Source organism: Amborella trichopoda, chromosome 10 (genome assembly GCF_054954075.1).
Source record: "Amborella trichopoda isolate Santa Cruz 75 chromosome 10, AtrichopodaSantaCruz75HAP2 v2.0, whole genome shotgun sequence".
Lineage (NCBI taxonomy): Eukaryota > Viridiplantae > Streptophyta > Magnoliopsida > Amborellales > Amborellaceae > Amborella > Amborella trichopoda.
In genome coordinates this window covers 29376168-29403399 of record NC_142345.1, presented here as the reverse complement: position 1 = coordinate 29403399, position 27232 = coordinate 29376168, and the positions used below count along the sequence as shown (strand labels likewise).

Sequence of the window (27232 nt, the reverse complement as noted above, 5' to 3'; positions counted from 1 at the left end):
TCCTTTTATTTTATTGAAAATATTTTGCTTATATTTTTTGTAGTGCGAGTTTAATAGAAGAATGAATGTCCAAAATTTGGTGTCAAAATAGTTTATAGAAAAAAATTAGAAATAAAATGGTGTAGGGACGTGATATTGTGATGAGGCAATCTTAGCCCTCCATTCAGAATGGACGGTTGGATAAGGGGGAGGATAGAACTTTTATGCTGTAGGACAAGCATACAAAGCTTGTCCATATATATATATATATATATATATATATATATATATATATATATATATATATATATATATATATATATATATATATATATATATAAGTGCGGTTTGTATAGAGTTGAGGCTCAAAACAATCAAATTAGAGCTCACCTTCAAATAGTGTCGAGAAATATGGTTTCAAGACTGAAAATCTTTGTGATAGCCTTAAAATATATTTTTTTTTTTATTATAAAATTTAAAGCTTAAAAAATAGTGTGGATCAAGCAAATCTATGAAAACTTTAAAATTTCGGTCTAAAAATAGGTGACAAGATACATTGTTTTCAAAACTTGAAATCCATTTTTTTCTCATGTCCATGCATCTTGTTGTCAAGTTATCAATTTGAAGATATTTGGGCATCAAAACAACCTCTTCTAGTGATATTTTTGAGTTGGGCTCTAATTTGATTGTTTAGAGCCTCGACTCTATAAACTTTTTCCTATATATATATATATATATATATATAGGGACTGATTTTATGCAATGGTTCTATAATAATATAATGAAACAATCATATTAGGACTATTTATTTGACTTCAATTTTTAAGTGTACACTCTTTTAATTTCAATGAACAATCACAAAAAAGCAATTTTTAGATAGTTTTCTTATCATTAGATTAACAATGTTTCCTTATCATTAAACTAACAATGTTAAAAAATAAAAAATTGATTTTAAATTTATAAAGGCCTAGATCTTGATATTCATCAAATAGATGGTCTAGATTTATTGTTGGAGGGCACTCATTTTGATCATATTTAAGGTGTAATTTGAATATTTATTTTTCTTGAGATTGATTACTTTTTAGAATGTGCACAAAATTTAGGGCCAAATAAATGCCCTACCCATGATTTTTTACAATTGTGGTTTTATTATATTATAATGATATGGTCACATGATATCATTAACTTTATATATATATATATATATATATATACTTTTTCAAGGATATATATAACCCCTATATATAATATACAAAGGTACATATATTAACATACATATTAATATATATTAATTTGTATATGTTTTTCATTTTTTTCTATCTTATTAGTTTTAAAATGAGAAAATTGATCAATATTCTTATTAGCTATTCATTTTTTTTGGTAATTTTTAGTAATTTTTTGGTACACATTTTTTATAATTTTTTAGCTATATTTTTAGCTGAATTTTTATTTTTTCTATATATAATTGGCTAGGTTCAAGTTTGGGTCCGAGTCCAGGTGCAAGCCCTCCAAATAAATTCCGGATTCAGGTCTGGGTCCGGGTCCAAGCGGACCAACGCTACCGAACCCTTTGCCACCCCTACCCATGCCCTACCTTTTCCGGGCCAGACCGGACCACGCAGCCCATTGCCAGCGCTGTACGCAAAGGGAGACAAGGTGGTAGGTGCCACAAAACAACGTGTACGAAGTTAACATTCCAATAAAAAATAAATAAATTTGCAGGATTCTTTCTCTAGTTTCGATTTCTATGCTCATTAAATTTTACACATTTTCCCCAAAAGCACGAAAACCTGTTATACACTATGCATCAAGTGGTCAGGTCATAACTATTGTACATGCTTCAGTTTTAAGGCTCCGTGAGCTCGTCCTTGACATGGAATCATGCTAGAGACATGGCTGAAGTTCATACTCGAAGTTAAGATATGCAGCTTCCAAGGGAGCTAAGCTGCTAGAGAAGCATCCTCATTGCCGTCAAGTTAGGGTGCGGTGCTCAAGCACCAAATGGAGAAGCTAAACCGGTCCTATGAGACGAAACAAATCCTAAACACCCTCAAGCATGAAGGTTTTGATCACAGGGTCAGAGGTGTAGAGGGAATAGGCCATTTAGCACCCCATTTCACTTTAAGCAATAAATGATACCATTGCCAGATCTGTCCCCAAGTGTATATTATAGTAACCCAGAGGAATGTTAAAAACCATGATCTGATGGTATCACGAGTTCGTGCCAGCTAGATGAAACAATAGACAGCACTGGTACGAGCGGAATCCACCGATCCACTTGACCATCAAATCATTCAAATTGATAACCACAAAATCAAGGGTATATGGTAGGAGAGAGAGAGAGAGAGAACAGCCCCAATATTTCTTCCAAAATAACTGGTAAAATCAATCAACTCCATCCTCGTTAAAAAGAGCTTCAAACAAAGAGTATGCAAGGACGCATTCACCTGTACAAACAATATAAGTTACAAATCTCAAGCCACCACTCAAAACGCAAGTTCATTCTTTGGCAGAAGGGTTCGTCAAGAGGTCGAGTGAGCGCCGAAGAAAATCGAGAGCAGTTGGCACATCATCAAATGCAAGGGCCCCAACCGCAAACCTAGCCGCCTTATGTGCCTCTGCAATTTTCTCAGGTCCAGGTTCGTAGTTCTTGGTCTCCTGCCCCTTCACACCATGTGCATTTCCATCATATACTCCCGTCCCACCACCAGAATCATAGCTTTGGGCAGGGGCATAATTGGAAACAGCAGCTATAGGCTGTTGAATATAGGAAGCATTTGCTTGAGCCCCATTAGAGCCAACTTGATGATAGTAAGAGGAATAATCTCCATGCCCACCATTGTTAAAACTTGGATAAGACTGATAGTTTGGGTAAGCAGTATAGGAGGCATTTGGGTGCTCATTAGAAGGGGTATACTGGTGAGGTTGAGTTTGTGGTTGTGAGTGACGCTCATGGGGTGGGATTTGGGGGTACGCATTATGGTATGTCGGGGCTTTGGAGATGTCATCAGGTGTAAGTGAGGAGGTGGTAGGAGGGAAAGTATCACTTGGCAGGGAGTTGTAAGAAGCATATGAAACTGAAGAGGGGCGATCAGCTGAGGAGTCAGGAGTCTTGTGGTCAGAGAACCCTGTTGATGTGTCATTATCTCGTGAAGGAGCAGTAGGTGAGGAGTAATCCCTCTGTATTGGCTCTTGAAAATTTTCCCTCGGTCGTGTATCCTGAAAAGGATAAAAAATCATCAGTAAATTGAAGGATGAAACTAGAGTCAACCCACCAATGTTCAGAAAATTGCATAAAGCTCCAACAGCCTTGGGCACTGGTTATAAAAAGCCATCATTTCTGTTTTCCAAACCAAGCAGATGGATTTAGAAAAAAAAACGCTGTTATTTTGATACAGTAGCTGAATGCTAGTAAGCTATCATATGGTTCTTTCAACATCGCAATAAACCTTCTATAGAAGTAAGCCCTTGAGTTTTTTGAAGTTGTCGAGCATACCAATTAAAGTCTAAAACTTCTCTATTTTTCATTAGTGCCGAAGCTGTAGGAAGGAAGAATAATATAGACCTCCCCTATTAAGAAAGTTAAATAGGTTTTAAAATTACGAATAAATGCTGGGAAATTTAAGCAAAGAAGAGGGGAAGTATTTCAAAATGGTTATCTGAGGTACTCTGTCTCGAGTTGGAAACATAAAAAGGAATCAGGGATAGCAATTCCATATTTTGGTGATTGAATAAACCCACATCTTGCGCAAACACTTAAAATGCCATCTACACAGCCAAATTAAGTCCTTAATAATTATCTGAATAAAGAAATATGGGGCCATCCAGAAATTATCTGAAAAAGGAAAAGATTGGGCACTCTACCGAGAGAATAGAAGATTGGATATGTTTAAAAGTGGAAACATAAAAAAAAATTTCATTTGTCATCAGGAACATGAGTACCTCAGTAAGTAACTCAACAAGGGTGTCATATTGACATATTTCCTGAAACAATGGATATTTTTATTTTCAGTATATTTTATGGGAAAGTATAAGATGAGACCATTTACGTTTGACACAAGCATATTACACTTATTCTTAACCATCAAATCTGAAATCAAATGGCTAAAGGTGGGCGATTGACTATGCACAATGCTAAATCAATTATTTCTCGAATTTTGTGCATTATTCTTAGTGTCCAAATTTCAAATCTAATGACTAAGGTTGATTGTGACCTTCTTGTATGAAATGGCCTCATAGTATATATTCCCATATTTTATTTAGTTGTCAGGTAGGAAGCATGAAACATGAGCCAACTAAATTTAAACACTGGAACCCTTTCCAAAGTTCAGTCATATTCTTTTCCTTGCCAGCTGGGTTAAGGGGCTCAACCACAACACTGTACGAAGGGATAAATCACACAAACAGAAAAATAAAAATAAAAGATTAAGACACTATGCTTCCCTTCAGAACCTACAAGGGAACTCAGCCTAAAAAACTCCTCAAGTCTCAAAAGCTGAATACTCTTCTCTATTCCTTCTCTTCACAAAAGATTATATATTATAAAGAAAAGCAAAACCCAAAACCATAAAAATCTCTACAGAGAGAATAGAAGATTGGATACGTTTTAAAAGTGGAAACATAAATATTTTCATTTGTCATCAGGAACATTAGTACCCTTGTGAGTAATTCAACAGGGGCATGATGCTGAGATCTCTCCTGAAACAATGAATACTTTTAATTTCAGTGTGTTTTGTTTAGTAAAGCATGAGACATGAACCAACTAAATTTAGGAACAGGAACCTTTCCAAAGTTCATTCCCATCCTTTTACTTGCCAATTGGGCTTAGGAGCACAACCATGAGACAGCACACGAAGGGATAAAGCAAACAAACAGAAAAATAAGAATAAAAGATTGAGATATTATGCTCTCCTTCAGAACCTGTAAGGTAATTCACCCTAAAAACTCTTCACAAGTCTCAAAAGCTGAATACTCTTCTCTAGTCCTTCTCTTTACAAGAGATCATAAAGAAAAGCAAACCCTAAAACCCTGAAAATCTCCACAAAAAAGAAAAAGAATTACCATTAAAGTATCTACAAGATTACATGACCCAAAGAGCCCTAAAATCTCTAAAAAAACCATAGACCAAGCCAAAACTACAGTTTCCTAAGAGATAAACCCTAACCACATTTACCAAAACAGAAAAAAAAAGCCCTAACAACATATTTCTCCCAGGGTTCGGAGCAGCGTGTTCCCAAGCTTAAAGAGTTCGAAAATTTCCCTTGCCATATCCATTTTGTTCAAACTAGAAATCTTCACCCTTCTCCTGTGGAACTTCTAACTGTTAAACTTAAATCCCACAAAATTCTGATGTGTAAACAAAGCTATGTAATCCTGGTAGGTCAGCTATGATTTAAAAATCTCTCGCGCTACACACCAGTTGTATTTCATGCATGACAACCTGTTCAACTTATAAAGCTTGCTATCATGTTTGATTAATCCTTGGATTATCAGTCCATTTTTTATCTTCTTCTGCGTCCTATTCTTGTTTATCTTCTTCCTCGTCATATTCTTGTTTCAAATGTTGCATTATTATGTGATGCAGCGAAAAAAAGAAATTCAAATTTCAAATTACAATTTTATTATTATTATTATTATTGAGTTTATCTTTTAAATTAGGAGGTGCGCAGGGATAGGTAGGCATTGAGTTTGTACGTGAGTTGATATTTATAGATTGGGTTAGTTAGTTTAGGAATGTAAATAGGATAAGGTTAAATTTAAGAATTAAATAGGATAAGGTTAAATATGGTTAGTTTAGGAGTATAAATCGGATAATGTTAGATCTAGGAAGGTTTATCTTTTCAACAATAGCTTTGGGTAAAACGTGGGGGTTTATCTTTTCAATAATGGGTAAAACGTGGGTGGCACGTGAATTTAAGAGAGAAAAGATAGGGATGAGAGAAAATAGATTAAGGGAGATAAAATAGAAAAGTCAGTTGTTTATCTTCTTTTCTTCTTTTTTTAATCTATTTAAAGGAACGTTTCCCTTCATTGTAAGGAGGTGAATGAGTTAATAAAATTCAATCTTGTGAAGAGATTATTTTAGGGTGGATTCCCTTGCAGACCTTGAGAGAGGGTATATTCTCTCAACCTTTTTATTTTTATTTTTTTGGTGTTATTATCTCCCTGCATCAATTGGTATCAGAGCTGTATCAAGCTAATCCTGCTCCGGTTATGGATGATCGTTGGGGAGAAATTTTGACTAAAGCCCTAGAGGATTTTTAAACTGAAGTACGTGAAATGAATCAGAGGATGCAATGCTTAGAGGATTTTCAAACTGAAGTATGTGAGATAAATCAGAAGATGAATCAGAAGATGCAACTGTTGAATCAGCGGTTGCAGCGGTTGGAGAGCAATCTTCATCATGAAGAAGGTGCTCGTAGCCACATTCATCTAGCACCAGTAATTCCATAACAAACCGATAATGTTGATTTCAAGCGTAATGAAAAAATTTATAGGAGAGATCCACGTCCTATAGAGCAACCACGAGATCTTAATATTAAAATCGATCTCCCAAAATTTCATGGCCAAAAGTGTTTATCGATTGGATATGGTGCTTCTTTGGAGCTGGATCCATTCCTAGTTAAGAATAATCAACCCAAGCTCGTAGTCGACAATTACTCTTGAAATACATTTGCAAGCAAAGAGTCTTACATTAGTCTTAAACAAATTGAAGGAAAAATACCGAGGCTCATGGTGGGACTTCATCGCCAACTTTTGAAAAGGCTCCTAAAAGGTTTGAGTTCGATAAGCTCGAGGTCGAGCTTCTCCCAACTCAGGGAGAATGATGCAGTGACAAAAAGAAATTCAAATTTCAAATTACAATTTTATTATGATTATTATTATTATTATTATTATTATTATTGAGTTTATCTTTTAAATTAGGAGGTGCGCAGGGATAGGTGGTCATTGAGTTTGTGCGTGAGCTGATATTTATGGATTGGGTTAGTTTGGGAATGTAAATAGGATAAGGTTAAATTTAGGAATTAAATAGGATAAGGTTAAATATGGTTAGTTTAGGAGTATAAATAGGATAATATTAGATCTAATAGGGTTTCAACAATAGGTTTATCTTTTCAACAATAGCTTTGGGTAAAATGTGGGGGTTTATCGTTTGAACAATAGGTAAAACGTGGGTGGCACGTGAATTTAAGAGAGAGAAGATAGGGTGAGAGAAAATAGATTAAGGGAGATAAAATAGGAAAGTCAGTTGTTTATCTTCTTCTCTTTTTTTTTTAGTCTATTTAAAAGGACGTTACCCTTCAATGTAAGGAGGTGAATGAGTTAATATAATTTAGTCTCGTGAAGATATTCCCTTGCAAACTTTGAGAGAGGGTATATTCTCTCAACCTTTTTATTTTTATTTTTCTGGTGTTATTATTTCCCTGCATCAATTGGTATCAAAGCTGCATCATTGTGTAAGTAGGTCTTGTTCCAACTTCCAATTGTTGCATTAATTTTCCATGCCTTTCTCAATGTCCTACTCAAATATTTGATATCCCGCGCAACAAAAATGGATCCCTGGATCCATAGATGAGGTCATGTCGTATGGATCTCAAGGTACTGATACCACTTGAAACAATGCAAGGGAAGAAAGTAAACAAATTCATAACATAAAAATTAAAAGATTGAGAGATTGTGCTCACTCTTAATGGTTCCTCTTCGGTATTTTATTCTTTACAATAGGTCCTATATTCATATTCAAAAGAAAACCCTCAAACCTAAAAATTGCTACAATAAAAAGACATAATTGCCCCTAAAATATCTACAACACTAAACAACCTAAATGCCCCTAAAATCTCTACAAAATCTAAAGAACAAACTAACCCTAGAGTTTCCTAAGAACTAAATCCTAACCACATCATTATTATTTAAAAAAAAAAAGGTATTTGTGTGGCCGTTAATTACATGTGGAGGTAGGTGGGACCACCCCTTTAACGAAGGGAAAAGTGTCTCCCTACAAGATATATCTCAAAGATGCATTTCTGTTCATAAAACAAAGGAAGGACTAGGCATGTGTGAAGCATGTGATGTGCAAGGATGCAATGGTGCTTGAGACATACTTCGCATTTTCGACCGCACAACATTCCATTCCACAAGGAGCCCCTCAATGAAGCAGTGAGATAGCCTAGCTCGAGATCTACTCTGTTAGCCTAGTTCTATGATTTCCAGAGGGCGGTTGGGCATGTCCCCCCAACCGCTCTATGCTAACTACACTCACCTCTTTCACCCCCTCCCTCACCCAAACCCCTCTATCATGTATGGAACTCCTCATCCTACTCCTTCACACCCCCTCCAACAGCCAATCCTCTTCCCTCCTCCTATCCACGCTTGTCATTCCCTTCCCGCTCATCCAACCCTAAACAGATCTCTATCCCTGATGCTTCTACTGTCAAACTCAAACAACAGCTTCTCTCGGCTTTAGTGGGAGTCGTCCACCCTCGTAGAGATGATTTCAGAGGTATTGAAAAATGGGGGCAAAGTTTATGGCAGGAGCCCGACCTGGGCTGTTGGAAACTTTTAGATAATTCCATCTTCTTGTCCTTCCCTTCTGAGAATAATGCCCTTTGAGCCCTCCAGAACTCCTCCTCCCTCTCCTTCAAAGGCGCAAAGTTATCACTCTCCAGATGGTCTGCAAATCTGGGGGCCTGCATAAGGCAAAGGATCTAGCTCATTGTATCCTCTAGCCCCTTGCACACATGAAATTCTAGTACAATCAAAGCCATCGGAGACGCCTGCGGGTCTTTCGTGGTGGTCCACTAGAAGTCCATGGAAGATTTCATCGATCCCCAATTCATCCCTCTCTTCCTCAGGATGGAGGTCGAAGACCCATTCTTTCGCATCTTCCTCTCCTGGTCCTCCACCTCCGCTCCGTCCTCCTGCCATGTCCACCCTGAGGAGCATGTCTCCCTTGCGGAGCACCCTCGTCCCCTTTCGTTGGTCCATCATTCAGTGCACCAGGAATCCTGGACAGTAATCTCTAAGAGTCGCAACAATAGAAAATCGTCCAATCTCCAATTCGGAGGCCGTAGTAGCCCCTAACTCTCTGCCAATTCAACCTCTACTTCTGCTCCACCCTCAAGATCTGCTCCCGCCCCTATGCACCCCAACCCCTCGACTGCCATGTCCCCTTCATCAACCACCAAGTCCCCTCCCTCGATTATCCCACCACCGCAATCTCACCTCTCTCCCCAATGTTTCTCTCCTTCTCGCTCATCCCCACTCCATCACCCCCACGTGGCTCCACCCGTCTCGATGCCACATAACCCTCACCTCTTCAGCTCCTTTCCCTCCCCCCTCTCTCATCCCCACTTTCCACCTCACGTGATATCTACCCTCCCCCACCGACACGTATCCTACACCACCCTTCCCACTCTACACGTTCCCCTTTGTGTTGACCCTCAGCCTACCGCAAGCGTCAATGAGGCCATGCTTCTCGAGACACCTCTCCTCCCTGACCTATCCATCCCTCTATCTGGTTCTCATCAGGCTCCCCTCCCTTCCTTCGATGGCTCTTCACTTGCCCCACCACCTCTCTCTTCCTCTCTTTCACCACCATCTACCTCCATCCCGGCTTCTCTTCCTTCTCTCCCTCTTCCCCCTTTGACTCTGAACCTCTTTCCCCTCCCCCAACACTTTCCCTCGCCACCCCCCGTCCACCCTCGGACTCTCCGCCGCTGATCGACCTATCCTTCTCAGAGTTTCCACCCCTCCCTAGTTGCCCCTCCCCCATCCTTTGGAATCTCCCCTTCCTTTTTCCGATAATCCCTCCTCACCTCCATTGGAGAGCAAGCAGCCACAACCTATTTTCTCGTCCCCCGTGCAAGCCAAAGCCACAGAGATGGGCCGCCTCGCAGCCCCCCACAAACAAAACGCCTCCATTTTGTCCCTCCCCCTACTGCCCCTCACACAGGGGTTTTTGGGGATCCTTCCGAGAGACTTACACTTTAGCCATCTCGCCCCTAATCAGGCTCCCCTTCACCAAACCCCAACCACCTCGTTCATCCCTTTCCCTCTTTCCCTCCGTGCATGTACCCATTGTTCCGTTTATGGCTCCCCCTCCCATCCCCTTCTCTTCTCTACCTCAACCTTTGTTCTCCTTACCCTCACACTTTGCTTCTACCCCATGGACATTAGACCCCTACCTCGCTTCCCAGGCGATCCCACCTTCATACCCTCTAGCCCCATTTCCCATTCAACCTTGTAACATTTTTCCCATACAGCAGACCTCTCCCTTTTGTCCTTCTCCATCCATCTTTCCCCATCCCTCGGTTAACCCAAGCTTCAAACCCCCCCCCCCCCCCCCCCACCCCCCACCCCCTCTCTAGCAGCCATCCTCCAACCCCCACCCACCCCACCTCCTTACCTTTGCCCCACCTTCATCAGTGAACCCACTGATCCCTCACCTGCTTCCCTCTACTTGCCCCTCCTTCTATCACCTTAACAGCCGTTTCCCTCTGCCCCTCTCCACCCTTCCCCAAATCCTTCTCCTCACACCACTAAAGACCCCCTTGCTGACCACGCTGAATCCTCGTCTCTAGATGACTCATCCACTCACCCTTCCCCCTCATCGATGGACTCATCCTTCATCAACAATATGGATGTTGCACACAGCAACATTCATGAAGTTCTCAAGGTTAAGGGTTTACCATATGATGGTCCTGAAGGTCGCTTTCATGCCTTCTTCAAAACCAATGCACAATCCAGGTTCATGGTAAGTTGCAAGGGCAAGCAGGAAGTTTCCAACCATGCCTACAGCATCAACTATGACAGACCGAACCCCCTAACTCTCCCTATTGACCCCTCTGCAGTCGAAATCCCTCACAATAGCATCCTTCCCAGATGCTCACCTAGGACTGTCCCCCACCTCAAAACCCCCAAATGATCATCATCTCTTGGAATGTGAGGTGGTTGGGACACCGCAAAAAAAAACTGCGGTTAGGGACCTCTATTTCAAGCACCGCCCAATCATTTTAGCCCTCACCGAAACCAAACTCCCCTCTCTTTCTCCACAACCAGTGAGACAAGTTTGGCATCGTCGCCCATGTCAGTAGGAGTCCTTACCTCCTGTGGTGGCTTCGGGAGGCATCTGGATCATTTGGGACCCTACTGCCCACAACCTCTCCTCCTCACACATCCCCTCATTCTCGAATTCTGTTTTGCTGTCCAGAATCCCCGATGGTACTTGCTGAAAATTCAGTGCACTCTACAGCCCCAACTCAGAGTCTCTTAGACCTCCTTTTTGGGACGAACTGAACTTAGTCGCCTCCCTCCCTCACCCCACATGATGCCTAGGTGGGGACTTTAATGTTACCAGGTAGTCTTTCAAGAGGAACTCTAGCTCTAACATCTCTCAAGGAATGCTGCATTTGGATCATTTGGGACCCTACTGCCCACAACCTCTCCTCCTGACACATCGCCTCTTTCTCGATTTCTGTTTTGCTAGCCAGAATCCCCGATGGTCTTTGCTGGAAATTCAGTGCACTCTACGGCCTCAACTCGGAGTCTCTTAGACCTCTTTTCTAGGACGAACTGAACTTAGTCTCCTCCCTCCCTCACCCCACATATGCCTAGGTGGGGACTTTAATGTTACCAGGTGGTTTTTCAAGAGGAACTCTAGCTCTAAGATCTCTCAAGCAATGCTTGATGTTTTCAATTTTGTTTCCAATAACAACCCTATCAACATTCCACTACAGGGAGCCGAGTTCACGTGGTCCAACCACTCCACCACCCCCACGCTCTCTAAAATTGACCACTTCCTGGTTAGTGTGGTTTGGGATTCCGCCTTTCCCGAGTCCCATGCCTTTACTATGCCGAAACCCGCTTCCGATCACTGCCCCATCCTTTTGGATACTAATCCGGCAATCAGAGGCCCCAAACCATTCAGGTTTGATTAGAGGAACCCTCTCTCAAGTCCCTATTACCTTCCTCGTGGATTTCTCTCTCCTTGTCTGGTCATGGTTGGGGAGGGTTTAGGATACAATGCAAGCTCCAGCTACTTAAGACTATAATTACCCGAATGGCTTATGAGGGTAGCGATTCCGTTTCAGAATCTCTATTCAGCGTTTCCAGCGAAAGACGATTCTAAAAAAAAGGAATCACGTTTCCATTTTTTGAGAAACGTAATTCCACCTAGTTTAGGAATTATGATTCCGCCCAGCTCCTAGGCAGGTGCCTGGAACCTGGGCGGCCCAATTGAATCCAAATAAAGATTCTGGCATTCAACAATTATGTCAGTATCAGTTATATGTATTGCAGTACATAATTGAAATTATACTACATATTATTTAGCATTTAACACACATTCCATAAACCTAACCATAATCTATAAGTCGGTTCATACTCCGTAACCAATTAAAAATTAAAATTTTCCAACCAACCAAATTATCAAACCAAGTTAACAAATAGTATCACATCAATACTGCAGTACACCACCATGAGGAAGAAAACAATCTAGTTTGAGTAACTTTGAGTAACCCTTCGACCCTAAAAAATTCACCACAATCTAGTTTTTTGGGGGCTTTCTCTCTCTAAATTTTGCTCCAACAAGTTGTAAGTTTCAAATGAACCTAAAACCCTAATTTTTTGCCCTTAAAAACAAAAAAAAAAAGCTGAAAAATGCCCTCACATAATGGTTTTTCCGCCCCTGGGCAGGGCGCAAGCCTTGGGCGGCCGCCCAAGGCTGGGTACTGGGCGCCCGCCTAGGCGGGTTATCAACCGCCCAGATTGGCTGTCTAAGCCTTCTGGACCGCCTAGGCACTGGGCGGTCCGCTTTTTGAATCACTGCTTTCTACACAACAGTGTGATCCTACTTAGGCTAAACGTTGATTCAAAGTATTAAGGAATTGCGAATCCATGTTGTCAGGAAGCAATGTGCGCATAGGGAGAGCAGAAACCCTTCGATGTGTGCTCAATCATGAGTAATTGCGACATGTATGAGAGCATGAAAGAATTTTAAGTTGTTACAAACGGCAATAAAATCAAATTTTAAAATATGAGTAATATGTGAGCATAGGGAGAGAAGAAACCCTTTGAGCGCGACATGTATGAGAGCGCGAGAGAATTTAAAGTTGTTGCACACGGCAATAAAATCAAATTTTAAAATATAAGTAATATGTTAAATTTTTTATTTTCTTATTTACTAATTTCCATCCTTCATTCCATGTTACTTTTTAAGAACTCTTATCAAGAATAAATAATACTAAAGACAATATGTTACTTTAAATTTAATAATGTTTGGTAAATGATGTGGATACTAAACTACTAATGTAATAATGTTTAATATATGATCGGCACCGTCATTTCATCAAGTTGAAGAAGATAAAAATGCTTTTCTTTAAGTAAAATAAGAAGATACTAAAGATATAAACGAAGTGCCCTGTGTAGTGTTTTAGGTTATTAATCATTAAATATCTGAGAAATTGACTAAAAATTGAATAACTCAATTTTCAAAAGTCAAAAGACTCAAAACTACATTTAACAAAGAAGAATTACTACGTCATGTACTTATTTTATAATTCAAGAAAATTAGATAAGGAAAAAACTGGAATTAGCCCACTAGCTCATATGAACAAATGAGTCCAACGGCTCAGATTGAATTTGGGCCGATCTGTCGGTCACGACCTCATTTCGTATTTGACTTTTAATTTTTTTTCTACAAATCCAAATCACTTGAAATTTTAGGCGTGTGTTCTTCTCATCAAGGTGCACCTAATAAAAATATAAACAAAATTATTCGCTAAAAAAAATATGTCCAAAATACCCCAAAAACTTTTCGGGGCTATTTTGGTTAACTTATTTCATATAAAATATTTTTTTGATATTTTTCAAAGATTCAACTATTTTTTATGAACACACTCTTAAAATTTCATGTGATTTGGATTTGATGAACACTACCGGACATCAATGATCGTCAGATCAGCCCAGATTCAATTTGGGCCGTTGGGCTCATATGTTCATATGAGCTAGTGGGCTAATCCCAGCTTTTTCCATGAGATAAAGGGAGGTTGCCCTTGTATGCCGTAGACTTGCTCCAGACCTTGTAGGCATAATAGGGTTATCGGTAGACCGAGTCCATTGTATAGAATTGTCCACAAAGATATCATAAAGGTTGACATTAGTACTTGGAGTCTTGGACTGAGTATATACTGACCAAAATTCAATCTTGTAGTAATGGGTAAATTTATATATTTTCTAAACACTTTTCTCATATACCGGACTGTGGTTCACATTTCTAGTAAGGGGAGAATCTTGATTCCAATATGGAGAGAATCACGATTCCAGAATGGTGAGAATGTTGATTCCAAGTTGATGAAGACAACGATTCTAGAATTTTAGGAATCACGATTCCATATTTTTAGGAATCACGATTCCATATTTTTAGGAATCACAATTCCAGCAACCACCGAAACGAGTGAGGTCATGTGTGATTTCATATAGGCATGAAACGTGATTCCAACATGAAGGGACATCGATTCTTGCAAATAGGAAACACGATTCCTAATTTTTTGCATCATGATTCCGAAATAGTGAGAATCATTTTTCTCAAATCCGAATCGTACAGACTGCGATTCCTAGATTCTGAAACTTCTGATACACACGATTCTGCGATTCCGCGATTCCGATTCCATAAACGATTGAGAATCACAGACGTTTCCAACAACTATACTTAAGACTTCCTAGGTCCTTCTGGACTTCCAAGTCTAGAAAACCTCTACCCTTCAATCTATTTAGAGCCTAGACCTCGCGAAAGCAACAAGGCCACTTCTGACACCGAGCAGCAATTGAGTTCCCAGCTCAAGTTCGATTACTAGTTTATCATTAAAAAATAAGAGATTTTTTGGCATCAGAGGTCCAAGATCAAGTGGCTCCTATTTTGGGGACCACAATACCTCTTTTTCCACAAAATAGCCACATAAAGACAACACCATAACCCACCTCATTGTAGTTGATATGCTCCTTGATCAACCAGCTAAAGTTGATGATGCCATAATCTCTTTCTTTAAACAGCTTTTTCTACACCCTCTGGTCTTAGACCCAGAATGGACGACCTGTCTTTCCCCACTCTTCCCCCTGATCAAGCCTCCTGGTTGGAGATACCCTTCTCAGAAGAAGAGATCCTCTTGGACATCAACAATCTTGCTTCAATCTGGGCCATTGGACCCGACAGCTTCTCGATGGCACCCTTCAAAATCTTATGGGACTCCTTTCGCAATGACGTCCTAGCACTCCTTGAAGAACTCCACTCCAAGGGAGTCATCAAAGGGCTATGAACACTACGTTCATTACCCTTGTTCCCAAAATCGAAGGAGCCAAGGAAATAAAAGACTACCGCCCTATCAGTCTTATCAACTCCACCTACAAAATCATCTCCAAAGTCCCAACCACTCACCTGAAGGAGGTCCTTTCCCTGGTTATCTCCCCCTCTCACAGTGCTTTTGTCAAAGTCGGACAAATCCTAGATGGGGTTCTTCTAGCCCACGAATGCATCCATTCCAAGCACCTAGCAAAATTACCCGAGCTTGTCATTAAATTAGATTGGAAGAAAGCATATGAGAATGTACACTGGCTATCTTGGATGAAACACTCTCTAGGATGGGTTTTATTAGTCACTGGAGGAACTGGATGAAAGCTTGTTACTCCCAGCCCTTCATCTCCATCCTGATAAACGGGTCGCCCAAAGGTTTCTTCTCCTCCTCTAGGGGCCTCAGGCAAGGCGATGCCCTTCCCCTGTTTCTTTCGCTATAATGGCCGAGGTTTTCATCCAATCCATCTCTCGACTGTTCACGTCAAGAAAGCTGCATGGTTTGAAGTTTGGACCCCAAGGCCCTATCACCATCCACCTCCAGTATGCCAACAACTTCCTTGTCTTCTGCAACGCCTTCCTACAAGAACTTGATAACCCTGCAAGAACTTGATAACCTTTTACTCTTTTTGAAATGTTTCAAGTTTGCCATGGGTTTCACAGTAAAGCTCAACAAATCTAAGATGGCAAGCATCACTTTGGACCTCCAAGTGACACAGAGCTTTGCGGACAATTGGGAGTGCTAGGCCGAATTTCTTCCTTTAAATTATTTGCAATTACCACTATGCATTAGCAAACCAAAGAAGCGCTTGTGGTCCCACATTATCGATAAGATGGACCGCAAACTTGCTAGATGGAATTTCTCTCTATGGCAAGGAGACTAACCCTCATCAAGGCAACGCTTGCAAATATTCCGGTGTACCAAATGTCCCTCTTTAACATGCCAGAAACAGTTACCCTTCGACTCGAGCAACTTATACGCAGATTCTTTTAGCCAAGTGAGGCCAGTAACCACATGTTCCACCTCATCTCCTAGGAGAAACTCTGCCAGCCTAAGTGCTCTCGGTGGACTTGGCATTTGAAGCCTGAGGAGCACAACACAGCCCTACTTGGAAAAATGGTGGTGGCACCTTGCTACCCAATAGGACCAACTGCAGGCACAAGGTTTGCGACAAATATATCGATTAGACACTTCCTCTTGGGTGCCAGAATGCAAGACATACAATAGATCCTCCGGAAACTAGAAGTCTATCATGTCCTTTGCTCTGTTCAAAAGCCTCATTCGCTTCATCGTAGGAAAGAAACGCGCATTCGTTTCGGGTACAACGTATAGTTTGGACATAACCCTCTCAAAGACCAGCACCCATCCCTATTCAGCCTAGCTCGGAACCAAGGAGGATTGGTGGCCGATGAACTGAACCTATCGAGCCCCACTAGAACATGGAATCCGACTTTTAGGAGAGCACTCAATGAAGATGAAACTACTAATTTCATAGATCTTGCTACAGCCCTCCATAACCAGTTCCTTGCACCTTAGGGCCCTGACCTCATCATTTGGACTCCAAATCCTTTGGGGAAGTTCTCGGTCTCCTCCTACCGAAAACTCTACAGCCACCCACTTTCCCCGTCACCCACCTCCTTAGTAGCACAAGCCTGGTCTTCTTTTACCCCTCAAAAAATCCAGGTATTTTCATGGTGGGCCTTGTTCAAGAAGGTCCTCACAGTTGACGAAGTGCAAAGGAGGGGCCTTCCCATTCCCAACAGATGCATTTTATGCTATGCACATGAGGAAAGCAGCGCCCATCTCTTCCTCTTATGCCCTTTGCCCATGAAATCTGGGGAGCTCTTCTCCGGCTCTTCAAATGGCAATGGGTAACACTGACATCTGTCCCTCATCTTCTCAGCTCTCTGCACCCCTTCCGTTGGCTAAAAGCAGGCATCTTGTTTTGGAAGGCTTCGGTGGCAGCTACCATTTGGGCTTTGCAGATCAAACGTAACGATAGGATCTTTTGAGGTGAATGTGCTTTGTCGGCTGAACTCTTTGACAAGATCAGTTCCTGGGTATCTTTTGGGCTACAAACCACAAGCATTTCAAAGGCATATCCCTTACCACATTCCATCAAGACAGGGAAGCTATTCTTTTCTCAAGACAAACCCGCATCCCCCATGAGCTTTCCTTTGGAGGCCACCAGACCTGGGACAAATCAAGCCCAAATTTGATGGTTGCTCCCTGTGCTCCACAGTGGCTCCACCCTTGCATCCTCCTCCAAAAATATTGGTAACGCTGATTCTGTGACAGCAGAGGCTTTCGCTCTTCTAGAGGGCGTCAAACTGCTCGAATGTGATAAGTTGGGCTTTTGGATCTACTACATATTCTTGGTCACTCGCACACATTTTTGATGAAATTGCTCACATCTACAGGGATGTGCACGTCTTATAGAGGCATACTTGGCGGGAATCCAACCAGGAAGCCGACACCCTGGCTTAGGAGGCTGCCACATCATCACTGCACAACCCCTTAACCCCTCTTTTTGATAGACTTTGACTTGGAAGTGTGTTGTGTAACTACTTGGTTACTTTTTATTGCCCTATTGACTCTTTGTAAAGGGTGCCCCATTTAGGGGTGGTCTTTATTTTTCTTGTACAGCGCATCCCTTGCTGGGCTGCACTTTTTTGTATACAGAACTCCCGACCTGTGGGAAGCCTATATTTTTTGATGTTTTGGACCCCTATTTACTCCTTTATATATAAAGTTAACATGTTAAAAAAAAAAGAAGGCACATTGAATACTTTGCTAAAAACTAAAAGGGCAACAGAAATTAAGTCTTTGCCAAACCATTATACACAATCTAAAGTATTATATGACGCCTAAAGCACATACTTCTGTGTTGGTCGGAGTATCGAACGGGAAAGATAAGTCTTTATCGCCAGCTGGGGGACCTGGTTCAGGTTTCCTTCCTTCCTTCAAAGCTTTCCTGATTTCTGCAGCTTTCCAAACAGCATATTTCTGCTTCTGCTCAATCTGTGAGGAACAAACTTCTTGTGAAAACAGGGAACCTCAAGGAATAAGCTCAGAAAATTATCAAACTATCTAACTAATAATGAAGGTAAAACGAAATTGAATAAATGAAATCATTTATTTGGTGGCATGGGAATAAACTCACATCAGGCTGGAGTTCTCCAAATTGAGTCAGGATCTCAAAGAAGATGCTTGCAGCATAAAAGGTCTTTGCAGTATTCCTGTAGATTCCCAAGGTGCTTTCTCAGCATGTATTTTTTCTTACAAGTATTAAAAACTTGAAAATGACAAGGATCCTAGGGCCAAGAAAAAAAATCATGCTCTCCTTAGCACCATCACCAACAACTGCAATAATGGGCAGCGAGTGGAGCAAGATGGGACCAACTAGAACAACATATGGTGATATGACTACAGATGCAGGTCCCACTCTCGCTCCATGAGCATTCATCATTGCAGTGGATGAGAATGACCTTCAGGTAGCATAGTCCTTGGGAGCTTAGCATGCTTTCTCAAGTATCAATAGAACTGTGAAAGATGGGAAGGTTGGTCTACAAGTCAGCACGCCCTGCCCGGTCCTGCTTATCAGCCTTGGCAAAGACATTGAGTGCAAATCCCTCCACATGAAGGTTGTCTTCTGGCCCCAATTTCAATGACTTCTTATCCTGTAAAATAACCACACAATAAAAAAGTAGCTGTTAAAAATAATTATCAAAAAAATAGAGTACGTGTTGAAAGTCTCAAAGAATAACTGATGTTTCAAATCTTAACATAAATATTCCTTACACAAAATTGCATGGAGAAAAATAATATGCAAATAAAAAATAACAACATAGATTATGCTGAAGGCGCCCAAAATTTTTCACCTGATGGTCGCCAAATGAACATCAAGAAATTACAAGAGCATAATCAGATGTTACAGCCCAGAACAGTAAAAAAAAATTAAGGATGACCAAATGCACAAGAAACAAGCTCTCAAATTTGGTTTCTTGATGGGAAAGACTAGTGAAGATAAGACACTATTGAAATGAAATCTAGAAATTTGTAAGTCAGCAGCTATATGATTCTGGTAAAGAATAAACCAGTAGCTCATGGTTTCCCCAATTTGAAAATCATTATGAAGTTTTCAAAATGCCCAACAGGATTCACATTTTGTGGTGTAGTTTCTGATCTTCGAATGAGGCAAGATAAATACACCAGACAAATAGCACTGTGAAAAATAAACATGACTGACATGTGAAACATCTATATCAAACACCTCAGGCAACTTCTTACTACATTCATGACAGAGATGACAGAGAGACAGAGCCAAATAGAAAGCTCACCAAACTTTCTTTTATGGTTGCCGAATTGGTATGTAGCCTCTTCTTTTCTTTTCTCCCCCACCAGGAAAGATGCAAGAGGGTTTCTCTTACATTTCAGCTATTTCTAGATATTATAAATAAATAGAAACATGGTTTTAATAGGCATTTGATGCAGTGATCCACTATTTGCTTGGGTGCAGGTTCACATTTTTAAAAGAAGCCAACAAATGTTTATATTATGTAAATAACAGTGTTCGAAAATTCGACCACCTATCTGCCTAGGTGGCAGTCGCCTAAAATGCCTAGGCCGAACGGCTTGCGTCTAGGGGCTTGCCTAGGCAGGCAAGGTGCTGCCTAGGCGCTACAGTCAAGGCAGCCACCTAAGCGCCGCCTCGACACAAGTTGCCAAGGACGGAAAAATGCCCTTGGCCACGGTCGAAATGGTAATTTTTCCCCCCTAAAAAGGGGGGAAAAGGGTTTTGGGGGACATTCTAAACCCCAAAAACCAAATCCGTGCCGTCTAGAGAGAGAAAACCTCCCCAAAAACCTCTATTTTGTTATTTATTGAAAGATCGATAAATTTTCGATATTTTCGATTTCTTCCAAAATCAAACGCATTGCTTCATGGTAGTTTTAAGAGTTTCTAGTGGTCAATAATGAGGACTTCGGTGATCGAATAGACGAGATTTGGGCCGACATCGTTTTCATTTTGATATTTTTAGAGCATTATGCCATTATGATATTTGAGTAAGGGTTTTGAGTTTTTTTGCTATAACATATTATGTTTTGAAACATTTGATTTTTCCTTTTTCAACATTTTTTTCCTTTTATGATATATTTCCATGTTTATAGCCGAAAGATTGATTTTGTTTTGTGATTAATTGATTATTAACTCGTTTGGATGATGAATTGGTCCTATATCGAATCCTTTTATAAATAATTGGTTCCTATTTTGTACAATATGTGATGTTTTGATATCCTATTAGTTTTGCTTTACTTTTTTGATATTTTTATATACTTGTAGATAGAATATTTACCGATTTGGACTTATATTTTGTGAATAGTCATAAAGTTTGCATGAAATTGATATTTCATGAATATTTGATATCCAAAACCAAATCTTATGGGTATTTAAATAAGGGTAACAAGTTTATATAGAGCCGAGGCTATCAAATTAGAGCCCAACTCAAAAATTTCACTAGAAAAGGTTATTTTGATGCCCAAATGTCCTCAAATTGATCATCTCGACATCAAGATGAATGGACATGAGAAAAAATAGATTTCAAGTTATGGAAATATTGCATCTTGTAATACATTTTTGGACCATCAATTTTTAAGATTTTCAAGTTTCACAGATCCAATCAATGTACACAATTTTTTTTTTTTTAAAGGTTCAATTTGCACTATTTTTTAAGCTTTAAATTTTATAATTAAAGATGAAATATATTTTAAGGCTATCACAAAGATTTTCAGTATGGAAACCACATTTCTCGACACTATCTGAAGATGCGCTTTACTTTGATTGTTTAGAGACTTGGCTCTATACAAACTGCACCCTTTAAATAATAATTATATTATAACTTTTACCTTAATTAATAGTCCCTACCCGTAGGCGGGTGCCCAGCCGCCTACACGGCCAGACCCCCAAAACACCTAGGCAGGCGCCTACGCCTTCTCGAACACTGGTAAATAACGATTCCTTTTTTCTTTAACTATAAAAAATTGAGTTAAAGAGGTCCGTTTTATTACAATGAGTTGCATTTTAAATCTTATTTTGACCATAAAATAAATGTAATGGATAACAAACACTTAGACATGAGACAAGTTCTTTGTATTTATATATTTTTAGAAAAATAATGAAAAATTATAATGCAATAGCATTAATGTTTTTTGGAAACCCAAAAAATAGATTTTTAAGAAATTCTAGTGATTTTTTGAAATTTTTTTAATGCATGCTCTTGTCGATTCGGCTGATTTTTCGATCCAAATCGCCGATCCACCGATCCAACATGGTTTTTGGGGTGGTCGAACACGGTCACTAGTCCGTTTTTTTAACCCTTAGGTTAAATAGAATTGACCATTTCATCTCTAGAAGCATGAAGAAGCATTAAACCCAAAAAAATGCCTTACTAACATGTACAAAATTATGTATTGCACTAGTGGTTACTATTACAAACGCTTCTTATCCACCGAGGGGTATAGTACCATCATGAAGCCTGCCTTTAGGATTTCCCACCTCTCTACAACTGACAGCATCGATCAATATTACAATGATGAATTAAGAGGATTAATTTCTATAGTTTGAGCTACCCCATTATAACATTCTTCAACTATTACCTTTAAGGGGACAAACTTTAGCAAGACAGGGACCCTTACAAATGGAATAACCATAGTATGGATTGTTGAAGTTAAAAGCCCTACCAGAAGTCTCCACCTATATGGGAAGGCACCATTTGTTTCATGGCAATCTGACCCTTCTTTCTATCACATCTTGGTTTGTTGGATCAAGATCGGCTGGCTGAACCGACTCAACTTATAGCCACATGGTTTAGGGGTAGGGAAAAAACAAATAAAAGATTGGGAGACTAAACTGTCTATCTAAGCTTGCAAGGGACTACAGCCAAATATTGAAAGATATAGCCTTTCATCGGGGACTGCCAAGAATCCGCCTTAAAATCTTTTCTCTTATCAAAGAGATCTCTATAATCCTTATAATATCCAAGAAGAAGCATGTATAAGAAATAAACGCCAAAACCTAACTTGACAGACAAGCAAACCTATAAAACCTAAAATTCTCACCCAAAATAAAGCTTCATACTCTAAACCTAAATTTTCTTCAACAAAAGGACATAATACCCCTAATCTCGATTTCTAGAAAAAGACAACCTAAACCCTAACTACATAACAAGCTGGCTGTCGACCACTTGAATGGCACGGGTCAGTCCATGTCCCCCTGTCATTCCAGCACTGCTTGACAATAAGCTTGTAACTTAAAAGAATATACAATTAAAAAGCTAGTGATTGTCATTATTCTCTATCTCCAACTTCAATATGGAGGATATGTTGATGCATCCAGGTGTTCCAGCAGTATGCCAATGTGCCACAAGATCAACATTTCATGTGCTGCCCCAGCAGAGTTTCCTAGTAGAAAGTGCAATTTAACTTTCCTCTTTGAGGCATCACAGTTCGAGGTATCACAGTTCGCCCTTGGTAGTCTCGGATGCAGATCACTTTCCGACAGAACTTTGTATGGGCAAAGTCGTAACTATCATTGCAATCATAAACAACATTGAAACTTTGTTCCATTTTCTGATTGAAATTATCTAATCGAGATCTTTAGAACAGGATACCAAACTTTTGCTCAAGTGCATACACTTGCTTAGAATCCAATCCGGAAGGAACATAATCCAGTGAATTTGTTTACCAAAAAATCAGTTCCTTGAGCATGCTAATTACTATTGTGTTCCTCAGTAAGTCTCCCAAGTGATTGTCCAAAAAAAAATATCTTCATTAGGTTAGTGCCAATGGTAGATGTTTTTCTTCTCAACTATTTCATGTGATTATAAAGAGTTCTCCTTCTAACTAATACCTAAGTTTGCAAGGGATTAGCTTGTGATCTACTTGATCTCCCATTTCTTTAAGTTGATAATTCAGGTTACACAGAAATCTGCAACTCAGAAGAAATAAGTTCTTAGAATATGCATTACAGGTGACTAATACCTATCTTAAGCTCATACATACAATTAATAACAACAATGCATGCCCTAAACAGATTTCCAAATTCCAAAGGCATAGAGTCGACCCTAAATGAGTTGTACACTAGTACAGCCTCCTTTGAGGAAGGTTAAAGATATGGGGAAAACAAAGCATGTCTGCTAATCACATATCAATTAAGGGAAAGTTGGAACCAGAGTAAATTGTAAAGATAAATAGAAATAGAGATGTTGGACTCCTAGAGGATCTTATCACAGATAATGATTGATGGTGTTGATCACTTCAAGATTATAGCAAGAGCCAAACAACCACCAGTAGATAACAGACATGATCTTGTCCAACCTGACGGTGCTAGCACACAAATGTTTTCCCTCCCCAGATAAGTGGCTTGAAGATGTTTGAGGCACGACATCATATCTTAATTACCTTTATGAGCATATGAGTGAAGAAATAGATAACTCTCCTTGACATAGATGAAATCATTATCCTTATGTGCCGCCACAAACAAAACATCCTTCTTTCCCTTTCTTTACATTCCCCTTTTTAATTCTTCTTCTTTTTACCCTTTTCTTCCTTTCTCTCTTTTCATTATCATTCTTTTCAGAAAAATATCGCCTGCCATATCTTCCCCCTAACATGAAGGAACCAAAAAATAGTGGCTTCCCCAGGTGATTCTCAACTTACGATATGCCAGGATTCAACTAGCACGACGCAGAGAGCATACATCAAACCATGATAATAAAAAGAAAAAAAGAAAAGAAAAAGATCTACACTCCATGTCAATACCATTTTGAAATTAAGATGCAGAAGAAATAAACTATAAACAGAAAACAAAAAAATCTTTAATCATAAAAGTCTGAGGCACTCAATGGAAGAGCTCTCAAAAACTGAAGTAGCTACATCTGAATAAACTTGAATGCAGAATGAAGCGTCTCAACCCACTATGGGTTCTTTTATGAAGCAATTGATTGAGCAAAATACGCCATCAAAGCCACATATACTTCCTATCTGTCGCAGCGACCAATAGGCACAGCAGGTAAGTGATTTTGACACGTAAAGATTTAATAGTTAATTAGTTGTAACCATTTGGATTTTCAAATTTAATTTATGGTATATAATTAACGCGGGCTTCTAGCTCCATATTATTAACCATGGATCTTGTCTAAAATGAGTGTGATAACTAGATTTGTTTTTCAACCCAATATATTTTTATGGCCTTGCACAATCAACTCACTACAAGATCAGGAAGGGAGTGAAATATTTTGTTGAGAGATTTGAGCAAAATGGAAAGAAGCAGATTGAAGTTCTAAAGGAGTTATGCTAACATTTTGTGAATAAGTTGAGTTTCCCCAATTTAGGGCATTTATGAGTTATGTAGGTCACATTTGTAAATTATTAAACCTCAAATTTCCTCAGCTTTCTCGTATGAGGATGTGCAAGGAAAATTCATAATAAACCTTGCACGAAAATCTCGCACTAAGCTAGATCTAGGTTACATCTCAAGTCCATGTGCATGATATATTCTTTTCTTGAGATTAAACACCTTTCTTATAAGTTCCTTCCCCTTTTTCATCAAAGTTGGGGGGACTACATAGCAATAAAAATCACCACCTACAGAGTATAGCAATCAAGGTGCCCCGCAAAAATGTTCTGCTATAAGGTGTGGAGCAAATTGAAGTGCCTTTCAGTGGATCCACACACCAAGAAGAAATAGGTTGGTTGCTGCCTAGTCGAATTTCCATATAACTAGAATATCCATAAGCAGCAGTTGAGGATGGAAGCTAATGACTACAACTGCTCAAATTCGATAACATTTTTTTTTTGGATAACCAAATTCGATAATATTTTTCCAGAGGATCTAGTGGAAGAATGGTTGGTGGAAGTGGAAGGCCACTTCCATATGACAAGCTAAAGGAAGAAGAGTTGGTCCCCATTGAAGATGAAGGAGAGGAAGATGGGACTTAATTACTTAAAAGGTACAAGTTCGAGGAGGTGCACAACTTGAGGGAGGAGCACAAGTTGAAGAGCATGGAGTCACTGGAGGAGGAGATGATGATGACGATAAGACCACTAACCCAGACAATGTGAGGGAGAATGAACAACAGAGTGGGGGCAGGCACAAGGGCTGAACTAGCATTTGGCACGTATATTTGTAATTTTGAATCCTCTTATGAAACTCATTACTGTTATGTAATCCAATTTGGACCGTTAAATGGATGCCTAGCACTCTGGTAGTTAAAACCCTTAATATATTATAAGTTTTGTATTTTTTTCTTCTTACATGTAAATTTTTTTTATTCTTTTCATTTCTTCAAAATTCAAATTTTTTGAAATCCTGTTCTTTTTGCAATTTTTTGATGCCATATTGGGGTAGTAAGGGTTGCTTGCCACCCGAATCAGAGCTCCGATCCAACTTTTAAATAAGTAGTTATGAACTACAACAAAGGACACTGAAGTTCCTCGCCAATCAAGATTTTTCCTTTGCAGTTATTTAAAGAACAACAAAGCTTTCTGCAGCTGTATTTGCATGTGACAGCAGCTATTTATGCCCACTGTTCTTATCAGATTAGGGTCCTGTGGCCACATAAAAGTCTTACCCTTAAAACAAGGGCCTAACCATTTCCATATTAGGAATCTTTGCTCACAAGATGAATACACAGAAAGAGTTACTGACTTGTTTTAAATATTCTTAGTTAGGCAACAAGATTGAACTTGTTTTAAATGTATATAAGCACAGTTTTTATCCACAAAGTTAATGCAACATAAATAAAACTCAATAAAACCGTATGGCATGTAATAATTCAGACTTCTTATAATCTATCAACCGATGAAGAATGCATGAACTGAAGTCACGAGAAGGAAGAGATGACACAGGCGAAAGCTCTTTCAAAAACTAGAAAACCCAACAACTATTTTATACAAAATCATTCACTAACATAAAGCACACAAAAATGGAAGGTGTCTCTTTAAATTTGCATAGCAAAACCAAATTAATCATCAATAACCAATAAGCAATCAAAGACTTCACAGAGGATAAAGGAGATACCTTTTCGAGCTGCTTCATCAAGGAAACAAGGAGGGCATTGGTGGTTTTGGTCCTCTCCTTAGGGTTTATCTTCAACCCTCGCTCCATGGCATACAAGCGACCTGATCATTGAAGAGAAACGAAACAAACGATTCAATTAAACCCAAAATAACACGATTTGTTATGGAAGAGAGAGAAAACCAAACCAGATCGATGCTGCTGCGATGTAAAAAGCGATAAGATAGAAATTAGGGATTTGAAAGACAGATTAAGGCATACAGTAGTACGCAACGAGGGGTTCGTGTTTCTGCAATTCATCGGCTCTTTGAAGATATGGCAAGAGGAGTTTGGCTGGCTCGGTCTCACTCCCCATCTCCTATGCACTTGTGAGAAAGAGAGTTTGCCTTAAGCAATAAGGAGCGACAGAGAGAGAGAGAGAGAGAGTTCTCCTCACGCAATAAGGATTTGGGAACACTTCAATGGAGAAATTTCAGCGAGAGGAGGGTTCTACACAGGATTTCGGAGCTTTTACGCCGAACAGAGACAAGATAAATCCTTCTGTAATGTAACAGTCGAGGACTTTTTTAAACGCATAATTTGAGAGAGCGTGAGAGAGAGAGAGCTATATAAAACGAGAAACTCTTTGCACCGGGAGTGTTTTTGATATGGGAGGGTATAAAACGAAGGGAAAGGTACAGAAGATCCATCCTTCGCCTAACATCCAGCCGTACATTAATCAAGTGTGAGACGCTAGAGATCCGACGCTTCAGATTATTTTATTTTGGGCGCGGTTTCTGAAAAATTACAATCTTAAGCAATCCAAGGCGCGCCTTAAAATTTTATCATGACAT

The 27232-nt window shown here is 39.6% G+C and overlaps 1 protein-coding gene across 1 annotated transcript; it reads right to left on the bottom strand.

Moving 5' to 3' along the window:
• Positions 1-2340: 2340 nt before the first annotated feature.
• EXT-LIKE (hydroxyproline-rich glycoprotein family protein) lies at positions 2341-26962 on the bottom strand. The gene is made up of 6 exons (XM_006838992.4): positions 26661-26962; positions 26403-26503; positions 18894-19003; positions 18487-18562; positions 18204-18344; positions 2341-3198 (listed from the first exon to the last, which is right to left on the bottom strand). The coding sequence occupies exons 1-6, from the start codon at positions 26752-26754 to the stop codon at positions 2479-2481; spliced, it is 1242 nt and encodes a 413-aa protein (XP_006839055.2). The 5' UTR covers positions 26755-26962; the 3' UTR covers positions 2341-2478.
• Positions 26963-27232: the final 270 nt, after the last annotated feature.